Below are 12,391 nucleotides of genomic sequence, written 5' to 3'. Positions count from 1 at the left end.
TGGATAAAAGCTCAGATAAGTGTCCTCCATTTACCACTTTGGACCTATGGGAATAATATACTCTGGTACTTTCTATGGGAATAATATACTCTGGTACTTTCTATGGGAATAATATACTCTGGTACTTTCTATGGGAATAATATACTCTGGTACTTTCTTACTCTGTACTCTGCTGTCTATTCCAAAACGGGTTTTCCTGTCTGCTTCATTCTGTTTAAACTGTCAGTAATGGCCCATGTGTGTCTCCCGTCTGTTGAGGTCTATTGAGGTCTGCCCTCTGCTCTGCCCACAGCACTGGCAGATCCCTCTGGGCCGAAGGTTCCGCTCTCTCAAGATGTGGTTTGTGTTCCGGATGTACGGAACCACAGGCCTGCAGGCCCACATTCGCAAGGTACAACCCCCCCCCCCCACATCCCCCCCCCCCCCCCCCGCCTGTCCATCTCCCTGAGCTGCTTTCTTCCATCTCCCTGCCTTCCTTTTCTCTCTCTCCCTCTCTCTCCCTCCCTCTCTCTCTCTCTCTCTCTCTCTCCCTCTCTCTCTCTCTCCCTCTCTCTCCCTCTCTCTCTCTCTCTCTCTCTCCCTCCCTCTCTCTCTCTCTCTCTCTCTCTTGCCCTCCTCCTTGCACATCTCCCTGCCCTCCTTCCTCTGCTGTCAGTTAAATCATCCTGGCTTTTCTCTAGTGTTCCTCAGTAAGTGAAGTAGCACACATCTGGCCTCCAGCCATGCGGCTGCCATGCTGCATTCATCTCTCACACTAGAGACAAGCCAGGACATGACGGGCGTGTGCTACAGTATCCTCACACTAGAGACAAGCCAGGACATGACGGGCGTGTGCTACAGTATCCTCACACTAGAGACAAGCCAGGACATGACGGGCGTGTGCTACAGTATCCTCACACTAGAGACAAGCCAGGACATGACGGGCGTGTGCTACAGTATCCTCACACTAGAGACAAGCCAGGACATGACGGGCGTGTGCTACAGTATCCTCACACTAGAGACAAGCCAGGACATGACGGGCGTGTGCTACAGTATCCTCACACCAGGACATTGTATGATACATACATCCTACAAGGTTTTTTTTTCCATCGTATTGATGCAGTCTGATATTTGCTTTTATGGATATATTAATTATTCATTTATTTCTATTTTATGTTTATTTTTATTGGGGCAGCTGCAAAGACATTGACACATTGCTTATGAAATAAGACCAATGTGATGCTGCACCACAGTGTGTATACTGTAGCTTGAGCTCATTTTCTATACCAGTTATATGGGTTTTAACATAAGAAAGAAAACTAACAACTAACTAAAATAAATTATTTGATTAGTGTATGTTGAGAAACATTGTACATTATTAATTTACATCATTTTTAATTGATTATTTAACAATCTCTTATGAGAATGTTTTTGACATACTGTAATAGCATAGAGTTGCCATAAGCTCAAATCATGAGTTGTGAAGATAAATACATGGTTTGGTAAAATTCTCAGTCAAAGTATATCCAGTATAAACAGTACCCAGTAAAGTGAATGAATGAGGAGGTGGAATGGTCCAAAGCCCACAGCACAACTGCTCTGGTCTCATTCTCACCAGACGTGTCTCAGTTTCCTTTGAGTACAAATTCCATTCTGCCACATTCTGCGTGAAGCGATAATGCACATGGTTAGATTCTCAATGCGCATCCTATGTGTCAGAGTTTTTTGACGGTAAGTAGAATAAGCAGCGGGATGTGTGCTCAAACCATGACTGGAAGGTGAGAGGGTGGGAAATGTATTTTCATTAGAGAACTTTTCATCTGGGAAAGCATGGACCGTCAGTCTGATTCTTAAACGGCAAACGCCCTCCAGATAATGACTATTAACACCTCCAGATAGTAACTATTAACACCTCCAGATAATAACTATTAACACCTCCAGATAATGACTATTAACACCTCCAGATAATGACTATTAACGCCCTCCAGATAATGACTATTAACGCCCTCCAGATAATGACTATTAACACCCTCCAGCTAATGACTATTAACACCTCCAGATAATGACTATTAACGCCCTCCAGATAATGACTATTAACGCCCTCCAGATAATGACTATTAACACCCTCAAGATAATGACTAACACCCTCCAGATAATGACTATTAACACCTCCAGATAATGACTATTAACGCCCTCCAGATAATGACTATTAACACCCTCCAGATAATGACTATTACCACCTCCAGACAATGACTATTAACACCTCCAGATAATGACTGTTAACACCTCCAGATAATGACTATTAACACCTCCAGATAATGACTATTAACACCTCCAGATAATGACTACTAACACCTCCAGATAATGACTATTAACGCCCTCCAGATAATGACTATTACCACCCTCCAGATAATGACTATTAACACCTCCAGATAATGACTATTAACACCTCCAGATAATGACTATTAACGCCCTCCAGATAATGACTATTAACACCTCCAGATAATGACTATTAACACCTCCAGATAATGACTATTAACGCCCTCCAGACAATGACTATTAACACCTCCAGATAATGACTATTAACACCTCCAGATAATGACTATTAACGCCCTCCAGATAATGACTATTACCACCCTCCAGATAATGACTATTAACACCTCCAGATAATGACTATTAACACCTCCAGATAATGTCTATTAACACCTCCAGATAATGACTATTAACACCTCCAGATAATGACTATTAACGCCCTCCAGACAATGACTATTAACACCTCCAGATAATGACTATTAACACCTCCAGATAATGACTATTAACGCCCTCCAGATAATGACTATTACCACCCTCCAGATAATGACTATTAACACCTCCAGATAATGACTATTAACACCCTCCAGATAATGACTATTAACACCCTCCAGATAATGACTAACACCCTCCAGATAATGACTATTACCACCTCCAGACAATGACTATTAACACCTCCAGATAATGACTATTAACACCTCCAGATAATGACTACTAACACCTCCAGATAATGACTATTAACGCCCTCCAGATAATGACTATTACCACCCTCCAGATAATGACTATTAACACCTCCAGATAATGACTATTAACACCTCCAGATAATGACTATTAACGCCCTCCAGATAATGACTATTAACACCTCCAGATAATGACTATTAACACCTCCAGATAATGACTATTAACACCTCCAGATAATGACTATTAACGCCCTCCAGACAATGACTATTAACACCTCCAGATAATGACTATTAACACCTCCAGATAATGACTATTAACGCCCTCCAGATAATGACTATTAACACCTCCAGATAATGACTTAACACCTCCAGATAATGACTATTAACGCCCTCCAGATAATGACTATTAACGCCCTCCAGATAATGACTATTAACGCCCTCCAGATAATGACTATTAACACCCTCCAGATAATTACTGTTAACACCTCCAGATAATGACTATTTACACCCTCCAGATAATGACTATTAACACCTCCAGACAATGACTATTAACACCTCAAGATAATGACTATTAACGTCCTCCAGATAATGACTATTAACACCTCCAGATAATGACTATTAACACCTCAAGATAATGACTATTAACGTCCTCCAGATAATGACTATTAACACCTCCAGATAATGACTATTAACGCCCTCCAGATAATGACTATTAACACCTCCAGATAATGACTATTAACACCTCCAGATAATGACTATTAACACCTCCAGATAATGACTATTAACACCTCCAGATAATGACTATTAACACCTCCAGATAATGACTATTAACGCCCTCCAGATAATGACTATTACCACCCTCCAGATAATGACTATTAACACCTCCAGATAATGACTATTAACACCCTCCAGGTAATGACTATTTACACCCTCCAGATAATGACTATTAACACCTCCAGACAATGACTATTAACACCTCAAGATAATGACTATTAACGTCCTCCAGATAATGTCTATTAACACCTCCAGATAATGACTATTAACGCCCTCCAGATAATGACTATTAACGCCCTCCAGATAATGACTATTAACGCCCTCCAGATAATGACTATTAACGCCTCCAGATAATGACTATTAACGCCCTCCAGATAATGACTATTAACGCCCTCCAGATAATGACTATTAAAGGGCAATGCTCGTTTTTGACAACCTGGACCTTATTTACGACATATTATAAGAAGTTTGACTCACCGAGATCACTTTGGTGTAGTTCGGAGGCCTGTAGAAGAAATTTAAAATCCAGCGCGAGCCAGTATATCCATGTAATGATGGTGATCGGGGCACCGAGAAGGCAGTTTCTCAAAATCTATTTTCGGCCGCTAAATGGTTGTTTTCATCAATCAGATTGGATGAATCGACAGTTGAGATTCCTCAACGCGAGGCATTGTTTCGGTTTTCAAATACGGGGTCTTTAGCCTCTGTAATATGATCTTTACACGCCTTTCCCCACTTGCTCCAGCACGCATGCACACAGGCCAGCGCGCAGACTGGCTATTCTCCGGCTCACATTCTCTGCGCTACGATCGTTGTTGGTGCCGAGAATATTGTCGTCGTCATTCGTCAGCAACAATCCGATCGTAGCGCAGAGAATGTGAGCCGGAGAATAGCCAGTCTGCGCGCTGGCCTGTGCGCATGCGTGCTGGAGCAAGTGGGGAAAGGCGTGTAAAGATCATATTACAGAGGCTAAAGACCCCGTATTTGAAAACCGAAACAATGCCTCGCGTTGAGGAATCTCAACTGTCGATTCATCCAATCTGATTGATGAAAACAACCGTTTAGCGGCCGAAAATAGATTGTGAGAAACTGCATTCTCGGTGCCCCGATCACCGTCATTACATGGATATACTGGCTCGCGCTGGATTTTAAATTTCTTCTACAGGCCTCCGAACTACACAAAAGTGATCTCGGTGAGTCAAACTTCTTATAATATGTCGTAAATAAGGTCCAGGTTGTCAAAAACGAGCATTGCCCTTTAACACCTCCAGATAATGACTATTAACACCTCCAGATAATGACTATTAACACCTCCAGATAATGACTATTAACGCCCTCCAGATAATGACTATTAACACCTTCAGATAATGACTATTAACACCTTCAGATAATGACTATTTCATGGTTATTGGCTTCAGCTTTTAGGTCTCCTTTTTTGACACATTGATTTAATGTTGGTACTTTTAATTTTAATAATAAATCCATACAGAACTGCTCACACTTGCATAACAAATAACAACTAACCAAAACGTCGTCCCACAGAGTCACTACACAACCCCTTCACCACAAGTCCCTCTCCCTTGAGGGGGCACATAGTCCCTCTCGCTTGAGGGACACACACAGTCCCTCTCCCTTGAGGAAGACACACAGTTCCTCTCCCTTGAGGGACACACACAGTCCTTCTCTCTTGAGGGACACAAAGTCCCTCTCCCTTGAGGGACACACACAGTCCCTCTCCCTTGAGGGACACACAAAGTTCCTCTCCCTTGAGGGGACACACAGAGTCCCTCTCCCTTGAGGGGACACACAATGTCCTCTCCCTCGAGGGACACACAAAGTTCCTCTCTCTTGAGGGACACACAGAGTTCCTCTCTCTTGAGGGACACACACAGGCCCTCTCCCTCGAGGGACACACAGAGTTCACACCAGGCCACTCCTGTGTTGCTGGTTCCTTCCATTCCTGCCCCCACATAAATGAAGAGATTGCAGACATCCACATTTTTGTGGGCCAATGATAGCGTCCGTCTGTGTGTGTCCTGCTCCTGTCTCCCCTTGTTGCATCCACTGTCCAAAGCTCTCGGTGAACACCACTCTGTCACACAACGGACCCAACCCCTGCCTTTCTGAGGTGCCGGTACGCACGGGACACAAGCCATACCAGCCTGGCTCCAGGGTCAATTCTCATAACAGGCGTCGACCCCATGTCCACTAGAGCCGGGCACCTGTTGAAGATATTTTCTTGACCTCAAGAATCTGGTTCCAGGTTGATGGGTTCTGGTCAGTCTTTGAATGAATATTCCATGACCAGTGGAATCATGGATCATTTTAATAAGCTTACAGGTATGTCTAACCTCCAGAGAACTACATGGTGTGGTACAGAGAAATACACGGTGGTACAGAGACACAAACACAATCAGATAGCAAAACCCTGAAGTGACATCATCAGTCCCTCCCAGCCATTCCTTATCCATTTTATTGCCTGTCCATCCTCTCAGAAAATTCATATTTATTTCCACTCAGCAGAAGTGCTGCATCTGAACTAAGTGCATGGTTAATGCTGTTATTATGCTGACATCTAGTGACAGTATCAGGAACGTCTTTCCCATTCCAGGGTGAAATTCCATATAGACACAGATCTACTGTAGTAACTTGCCCGCATTCACTCCATCACCTTAAGACCAACCTCTTCACACTACTCCCCATTGATAGTACGTGTTTGTTAAGAGTTTTTTTTGCCATTGCAGCAAGTGGGCTTGGCCAAAGAGTTTGAGAGGCTGGTGAATGACGACCAGCGCTTCGAGATCAGTGCTGATGTGGTCATGGGTCTGGTCTGCTTCAGATTAAAGGTACAGTTCATTATTTAAACCAACAACAATGATAGTAACACCCACTATTCTACCAATATTGTGCTTACCAATATTGTGCTTAACCCAGTAGATAAGATACTAAAATGTTGTAGCACTGTTTGTCCAGACTATCATATCAAAGTATTTATACTTTTAGCTAAATATTTCAAATCTTCCCCTAGAGGACCTACAGTACATAATAAGAATTGCAGAACCTCCAATCCACAGCCCATTGGCAATTCTGCTAATCCAACTATTCACGTGGTGCTGCTGGCTTCCACAGCACTCATCTAAAATGTGAAGTGTGATTTTAAAGGGCTAAATCAAAAGCACACTGTAGGAAGGACTTTTCTGAGCTCTGTGTCACTAAATCGGTGCCCTTTTTGCCAGCATTAATTGGTTTCATCCCAGAGTGACCTCATATTCTGATGTATAAAGTGCTAAACATTGAAATAGTGAGACAGACTAATCTGCTGTCTATATGTCCTTCTTCTCAGGGTTCCAATGAGCTGAATGAGATGTTGCTGAAGAAGATCAACCACGCCAGGAAGATCCACCTGGTCCCCTGCCAGCTCTCTGGGCACTTTGTTCTCCGCTTCGCCATCTGCGCTCGCACTACTGAGTCACGCCACATTCAGGAAGCCTGGGAGCACATCACACAGCTGGCCTATGAGCTGCTGCAGGAGCTGCCCCACTGACCAATGACCAAGGGGGGCAGCATCAGCCATTCAGACAAGTTTGACTGACCCTAACTTGTGGGCTGGATTAAGGAGGAAAATTGGGGATGTTGCAAATAGATGTTGAATATAATGTAGCTGAAAGTGTTCCTTATTTCACATTCTGAAATGGCATTTCTGTAATACATATTTCTATATGAATGATGCATCAGCAAGTCACATTGCTAAAACATTTAAGCCAATTGAGAGCAACATTACAGCCACACCAAGGGCTGAAACATGACATTCAAACCATTTTTATTGCTGTGACCCCTGTTTGTTTTATAAGTATTTACTGTTCTATACCTTGAATTTATGTCTGCAACATTAGACATTTAAACATTATTTTGTTTTTTTATTCACACTGTATATCTAAATTACCAAATTAACCATTTCAAATCAGCAGGGTTGGCGAAGTGAATATTTGTCAAAATGTTACATTACCACATTACAGTTGTTGTCAAAAGTTACTTGTAAAGAACGTGTCATGGCAGTCTTGAGTTTCCAATTATTTTTACAACTCTTACTTTTCTGTGATAGAGTGATTGGAGCACATACTTCTTTGTCACAAAAACATGAAATTTGGTTCTTTTATGAATTTATTATGGATCTACTGAAATGCGAGCACATCTGCTGGGTCACAGAGATCATCTGAGAGAAGAGAAGAGCCCAGACTCTGTGGGTCAGACTGGGTCACAGAGATCATCTGAGAGAAGAGAAGAACCCAGACTCTGTGGGTCAGACTGGGTCACAGAGATCATCTGAGAGAAGAGAAGAACCCAGACTCTGTGGGTCAGACTGGGTCACAGAGATCATCTGAGAGAAGAGAAGAACCCAGACTCTGTGGGTCAGACTGGGTCACAGAGATCATCTGAGAGAAGAGAAGAGCCCAGACTCTGTGGGTCAGACTGGGTCAGATGGTCAGGGAGGGCGTTCCAAAGGCGAGGGGCCGCTGAGCTAAAGGCCCTTGGTCTCACATAGAGCACAGCTTAGTCCTGGAGGTATGAAGAAGCAGGGTCTCCCATAGAGCAGAGCTTAGTCCTGGAGGTATGAAGAAGCAGGGTCTCCATAGAGCAGAGCTTAGTCCTGGAGGTATGAAGAAGCAGGGTCTCACATAGAGCAGAGCTTAGTCCTGGAGGTATGAAGAAGCAGGGTCTCCCATAGAGCAGAGCTTAGTCCTGGAGGTATGAAGAAGCAGGGTCTCACATAGAGCACAGCTTAGTCCTGGCGTATGAAGAAGCAGGGTCTCTCATAGAGCAGAGCTTAGTCCTGGGGTATGAAGAAGCAGGCTCTCTCATAGAGCACAGCTTAGTCCTGGGGTATGAAGAAGCAGGGTCTCTCATAGAGCAGAGCTTAGTCCTGGCGTATGAAGAAGCAGGGTCTCTCATAGAGCAGAGCTTAGTCCTGGAGGTATGAAGAAGCAGGGTCTCTCATAGAGCAGAGCTTAGTCCTGGGGTATGAAGAAGCAGGGTCTCTCATAGAGCAGAGCTTAGTCCTGGGGTATGAAGAAGCAGGGTCTCCCATAGAGCAGAGCTTAGTCCTGGAGGTATGAAGAAGCAGGGTCTCTCATAGAGCAGAGCTTAGTCCTGGAGGTATGAAGAAGCAGGGTCTCCATAGAGCAGAGCTTAGTCCTGGAGGTATGAAGAAGCAGGGTCTCCCATAGAGCAGAGCTTAGTCCTGGGGTATGAAGAAGCAGGGTCTCCATAGAGCAGAGCTTAGTCCTGGGGTATGAAGAAGCAGGCTGTGAGGTGCATTACCATGGGTGCATTTAAGAGTTAGGAGAAGGGTTTTGAATTCAACCCTGTAGGAGATGGGGAACCAGTGCAGAGATGCCAGGGCAGGGGTGATGTGGATTATTACAACACTCTCATCAGTATCAGCAGCTCTGTTCTGGATGGACAGTACTAGACATTTTGGAGGATCTTGCCAAGGATCCCAACGAACATTAAACCATGAACACGTGTTGAGATTCAGTCAGCGATATGGGGGCCCTTATTCTATGGCCTTATCTGGTAGTGTGGGCAACCCAACCTGCTCGCTCACCCTGCAGGTGCTGGTGTTCATCTGAGCTAGTTAGCTATCGTACACGTTCACAATATTTGCAGCAAACGTCCTCAACTGATGTCGTTAATAATCTCAGGGGTCACGTTGGGACAAAGAAAATTGATAGGCTGACATTTTTTTCTGCGTCATATTATTTTTAATTTAAATACAATTTCTACCTTTCAGAGCAAATATGGTTAAAATGTGCTATTTTTAATCGTTTACATTTGTATTTCACACATTCTGGAAATAGGCTATTTTTTTATAATTTGTATGATCTCGCGACCACACCCCTCTCAATATCTTGCAACCCCCACTTTGAGAACCACTATTCTAGAGAACCCCAGGTTGATGCAGCTGTGTCATGGCAGGTGTGTTTTGAACAGGGTTAGGCTGAGGTAAAGGGTTAGGGTTAATCCTCATCTACAGTCAGAAATATTGTTGGTTGTTCATTCGTTTCAGTTTCTGGCATAAAAGAAAATGTTCTTTTCGGTTTCTGGTGTACACCAGAGTTGATGATTTGAATGGTGTTTTTGAACTGATTCGGTCACTTTATCTGCTCCTGGTGTTGTGAGTAATGCTTTCTATAGCCGACATGTGCAGCCCCACACACACACTGTCCCGCAGAGTCTGCTGTATGGGTCACAGATGTAATCACTGATATTTAATAGATTAGATTAGATTCGATAGATAGATAGATAGATAGATAGATAGATAGATAGATAGATAGAAAGATAGATAGATAGATAGATAGATCCCCGTTGGTCTAGTGATGAGATATTTGCGGTCCCTTGCTAAATGCTTCTTGTATCCCCACTTCTAACCTTTTGTAGTAAGTTATCATGTAATTTGATCATCATGTAATTTGTCTTTTGATTGTTCTTGTTGCTTGCAGCAAGTTAAACAAAGTTGAAAATCTTCCAACTGGATGCCAAAAAGTTGCAGATGAGTTGCTGAGGGTGTTTCAATCAAGAAGCATTTTGGTTGCAAGCCTCAAGATTTTCTTGAAAGTTGCTTTGTGTTACCTCAGCCTTGTGTTCCCTCAGCCTTGTGTTACCTCAGCCTTGTTTTCCCTCAGCCTTGTGTTCCCTCAGCCTTGTGTTACCTCAGCCTTGTGTTACCTCAGCCTTGTGTTACCTCAGCCTTGTGTTCCCTCAGCCTTGTGTTACCTCAGCCTTGTGTTCCCTCAGCCTTGTGTTACCTCAGCCTTGTGTTACCTCAGCCTTGTGTTCCCTCAGCCTTGTGTTCCCTCAGCCTTGTGTTACCTCAGCCTTGTGTTACCTCAGCCTGGGACTACGATTCCCAGCATGAAATAGAACACAGGATTTACCACCATACTGGCATCTCGGTTTCCTCATCAAAACACAATCCATTTGCTTGAGCTACTTTTTACATTGTGAAGTGTGCCTTTTGTATGTTGAAGATACTATTACATGTGTTATTGTATGACTATTGTTTGTATGACTATTGTTTGTGAAGAGAAGGCCTGTGTCTCTATTGTATGTTCAGTAAATAATATGTCTGTGTATTCACTGTGTTGAAAAATGTGTTGTCTTCTTTTCTGTGTTGTCTTCTATACAAATCTTGATAAGCTTGTAGATATAAAAAGATACAGTCCGATCACCTGTCATGGGAGGGAGCGACGTTTAGAAGTGTTTTGTTTGCTTTCAGTGGCTGACTGTGCAGCTTCTTCCCCAGTTGGGATGTCTTCTTTCCACTTGACTTAATAAAGTTGTGCAATGTGTATATGGGTATATTCTCTAATATCATCATTAAACAGTAACAGTGCAATTTTGACTGTAAGCTCCTAACTTAACCATTCATCATTCTACTGGGTTGCTGTAGGGTAATGCATCTTCATCACCATGGCAACCTACAGCCTCCCCCACCCTCTACTGTGACAGGAAAGCACAGCAGGTATAGTTATCACAAATGAACAGCCTATCTAATATAAGAAGGCACATCCAGGACATGTCCCTGTCCCTCTCCCATCCAGGACATGTCCCTGTCCCTCTCCCATCAAGGACATGTCCCTGTCCCTCTCCCATCCAGGACATGTCCCTGTCCCATCCAAGACATGTCCCTGTCCCTCTCCCATCCAGGACATGTCCCTGGGATGGACTGTGGAAATGGGAGCAACTGTCCCGTCACTGGCTTAGAGCCAGGTTATAACAGACTTGCTGTGATGGTTTGGTTAGGGACCCAGGCGCAACAGGAAAGGAGGAGGCAAGGAACGGTTAAGCCCGGAGGGGCGATTTAATAAGATAACACAAAGAGGGAGCCACAAAAGGGGATGCCAAAAAATATAATAGGATAGAAATAATAGGAGCCACTAAACTGCCACTAAATAATAATAAATGTCCTTGGCTCAAGGGAGCCGGAGGGATCGGGAGGTGGAGCAGGGTGAGGGCTCTGCTAGCTGGTACACTCAGCAGAGGGGGTCCGGGATACTGGAGAGACGAGGAGGAGAGGCAGGGTGAGTGATGGTAATCACGAGCAGGAAACGAGAAAAAGCACTACAAAAATACAGGTAAGTAATGTCGTAGGCTAGGCTATACTTTACCACATATGTTATGGTAAGATCTGGCGATGAGTGGAGTGTAGACCAGGTTCTTGTAGGGGTTGAAGGTGATTGCAGAACGAGGGACAGGTGTGGTGATGATGAATAAAACCGGTGAGTAGAGCCGCGCCCGCGTCATCGTCGGAGACGAGCGCGCCGTTCTTGTCGTTGCGCACGGGCCGATGTGCTGGGCATGTCTGGATCCGACTCTTCGTCACCGGAGTGGGAGGAGACTGCCGAGTCCGCGGAGCTGGCCGGAGACGGGGAACGCCCGGTAGTGGGGGGAAACTCCGGAGAGCCAGAGCGTTGCATGCCTGGGCCGATGCGACGTGCGGTAGAGCGCGTAGGACGCCCCGAGCGCGCAGCGGGCCCAGAGGGGAGAGAGGGAGGCGGTTGTGGAGGCGAGGGCATGCGAGCCGTAACAGGACCCCCCCCCCGAGGGGAGCCACCTGGCGACCGACCGGGGGCGTCAGGATGGGCCCG

At 44.4% G+C, this 12,391-nt stretch overlaps 1 protein-coding gene across 1 annotated transcript in view; it reads left to right on the top strand.

Moving 5' to 3' along the window:
* Positions 1-7,786, top strand: part of ddc (dopa decarboxylase) — a 42,259-nt gene extending 34,473 nt beyond the window's left edge. Inside the window, exons 12-14 of the mRNA XM_084459280.1 lie at positions 293-391; positions 6,488-6,589; positions 7,087-7,786. Coding sequence (XP_084315406.1) covers positions 293-391; positions 6,488-6,589; positions 7,087-7,287 — 402 coding nt within the window. The 3' untranslated portion in view covers positions 7,288-7,786. The remainder of the gene's footprint in view (positions 1-292; positions 392-6,487; positions 6,590-7,086) is intronic.
* Positions 7,787-12,391: the final 4,605 nt, after the last annotated feature.

This window comes from Borostomias antarcticus, assembly GCF_949987555.1.
Source record: "Borostomias antarcticus genome assembly, chromosome: 27".
NCBI classification, from domain to species: domain Eukaryota; kingdom Metazoa; phylum Chordata; class Actinopteri; order Stomiiformes; family Stomiidae; genus Borostomias; species Borostomias antarcticus.
The sequence above is the reverse complement of the archived record's forward strand: the minus strand, read 5'-3'. Positions and strand labels throughout refer to the sequence as shown.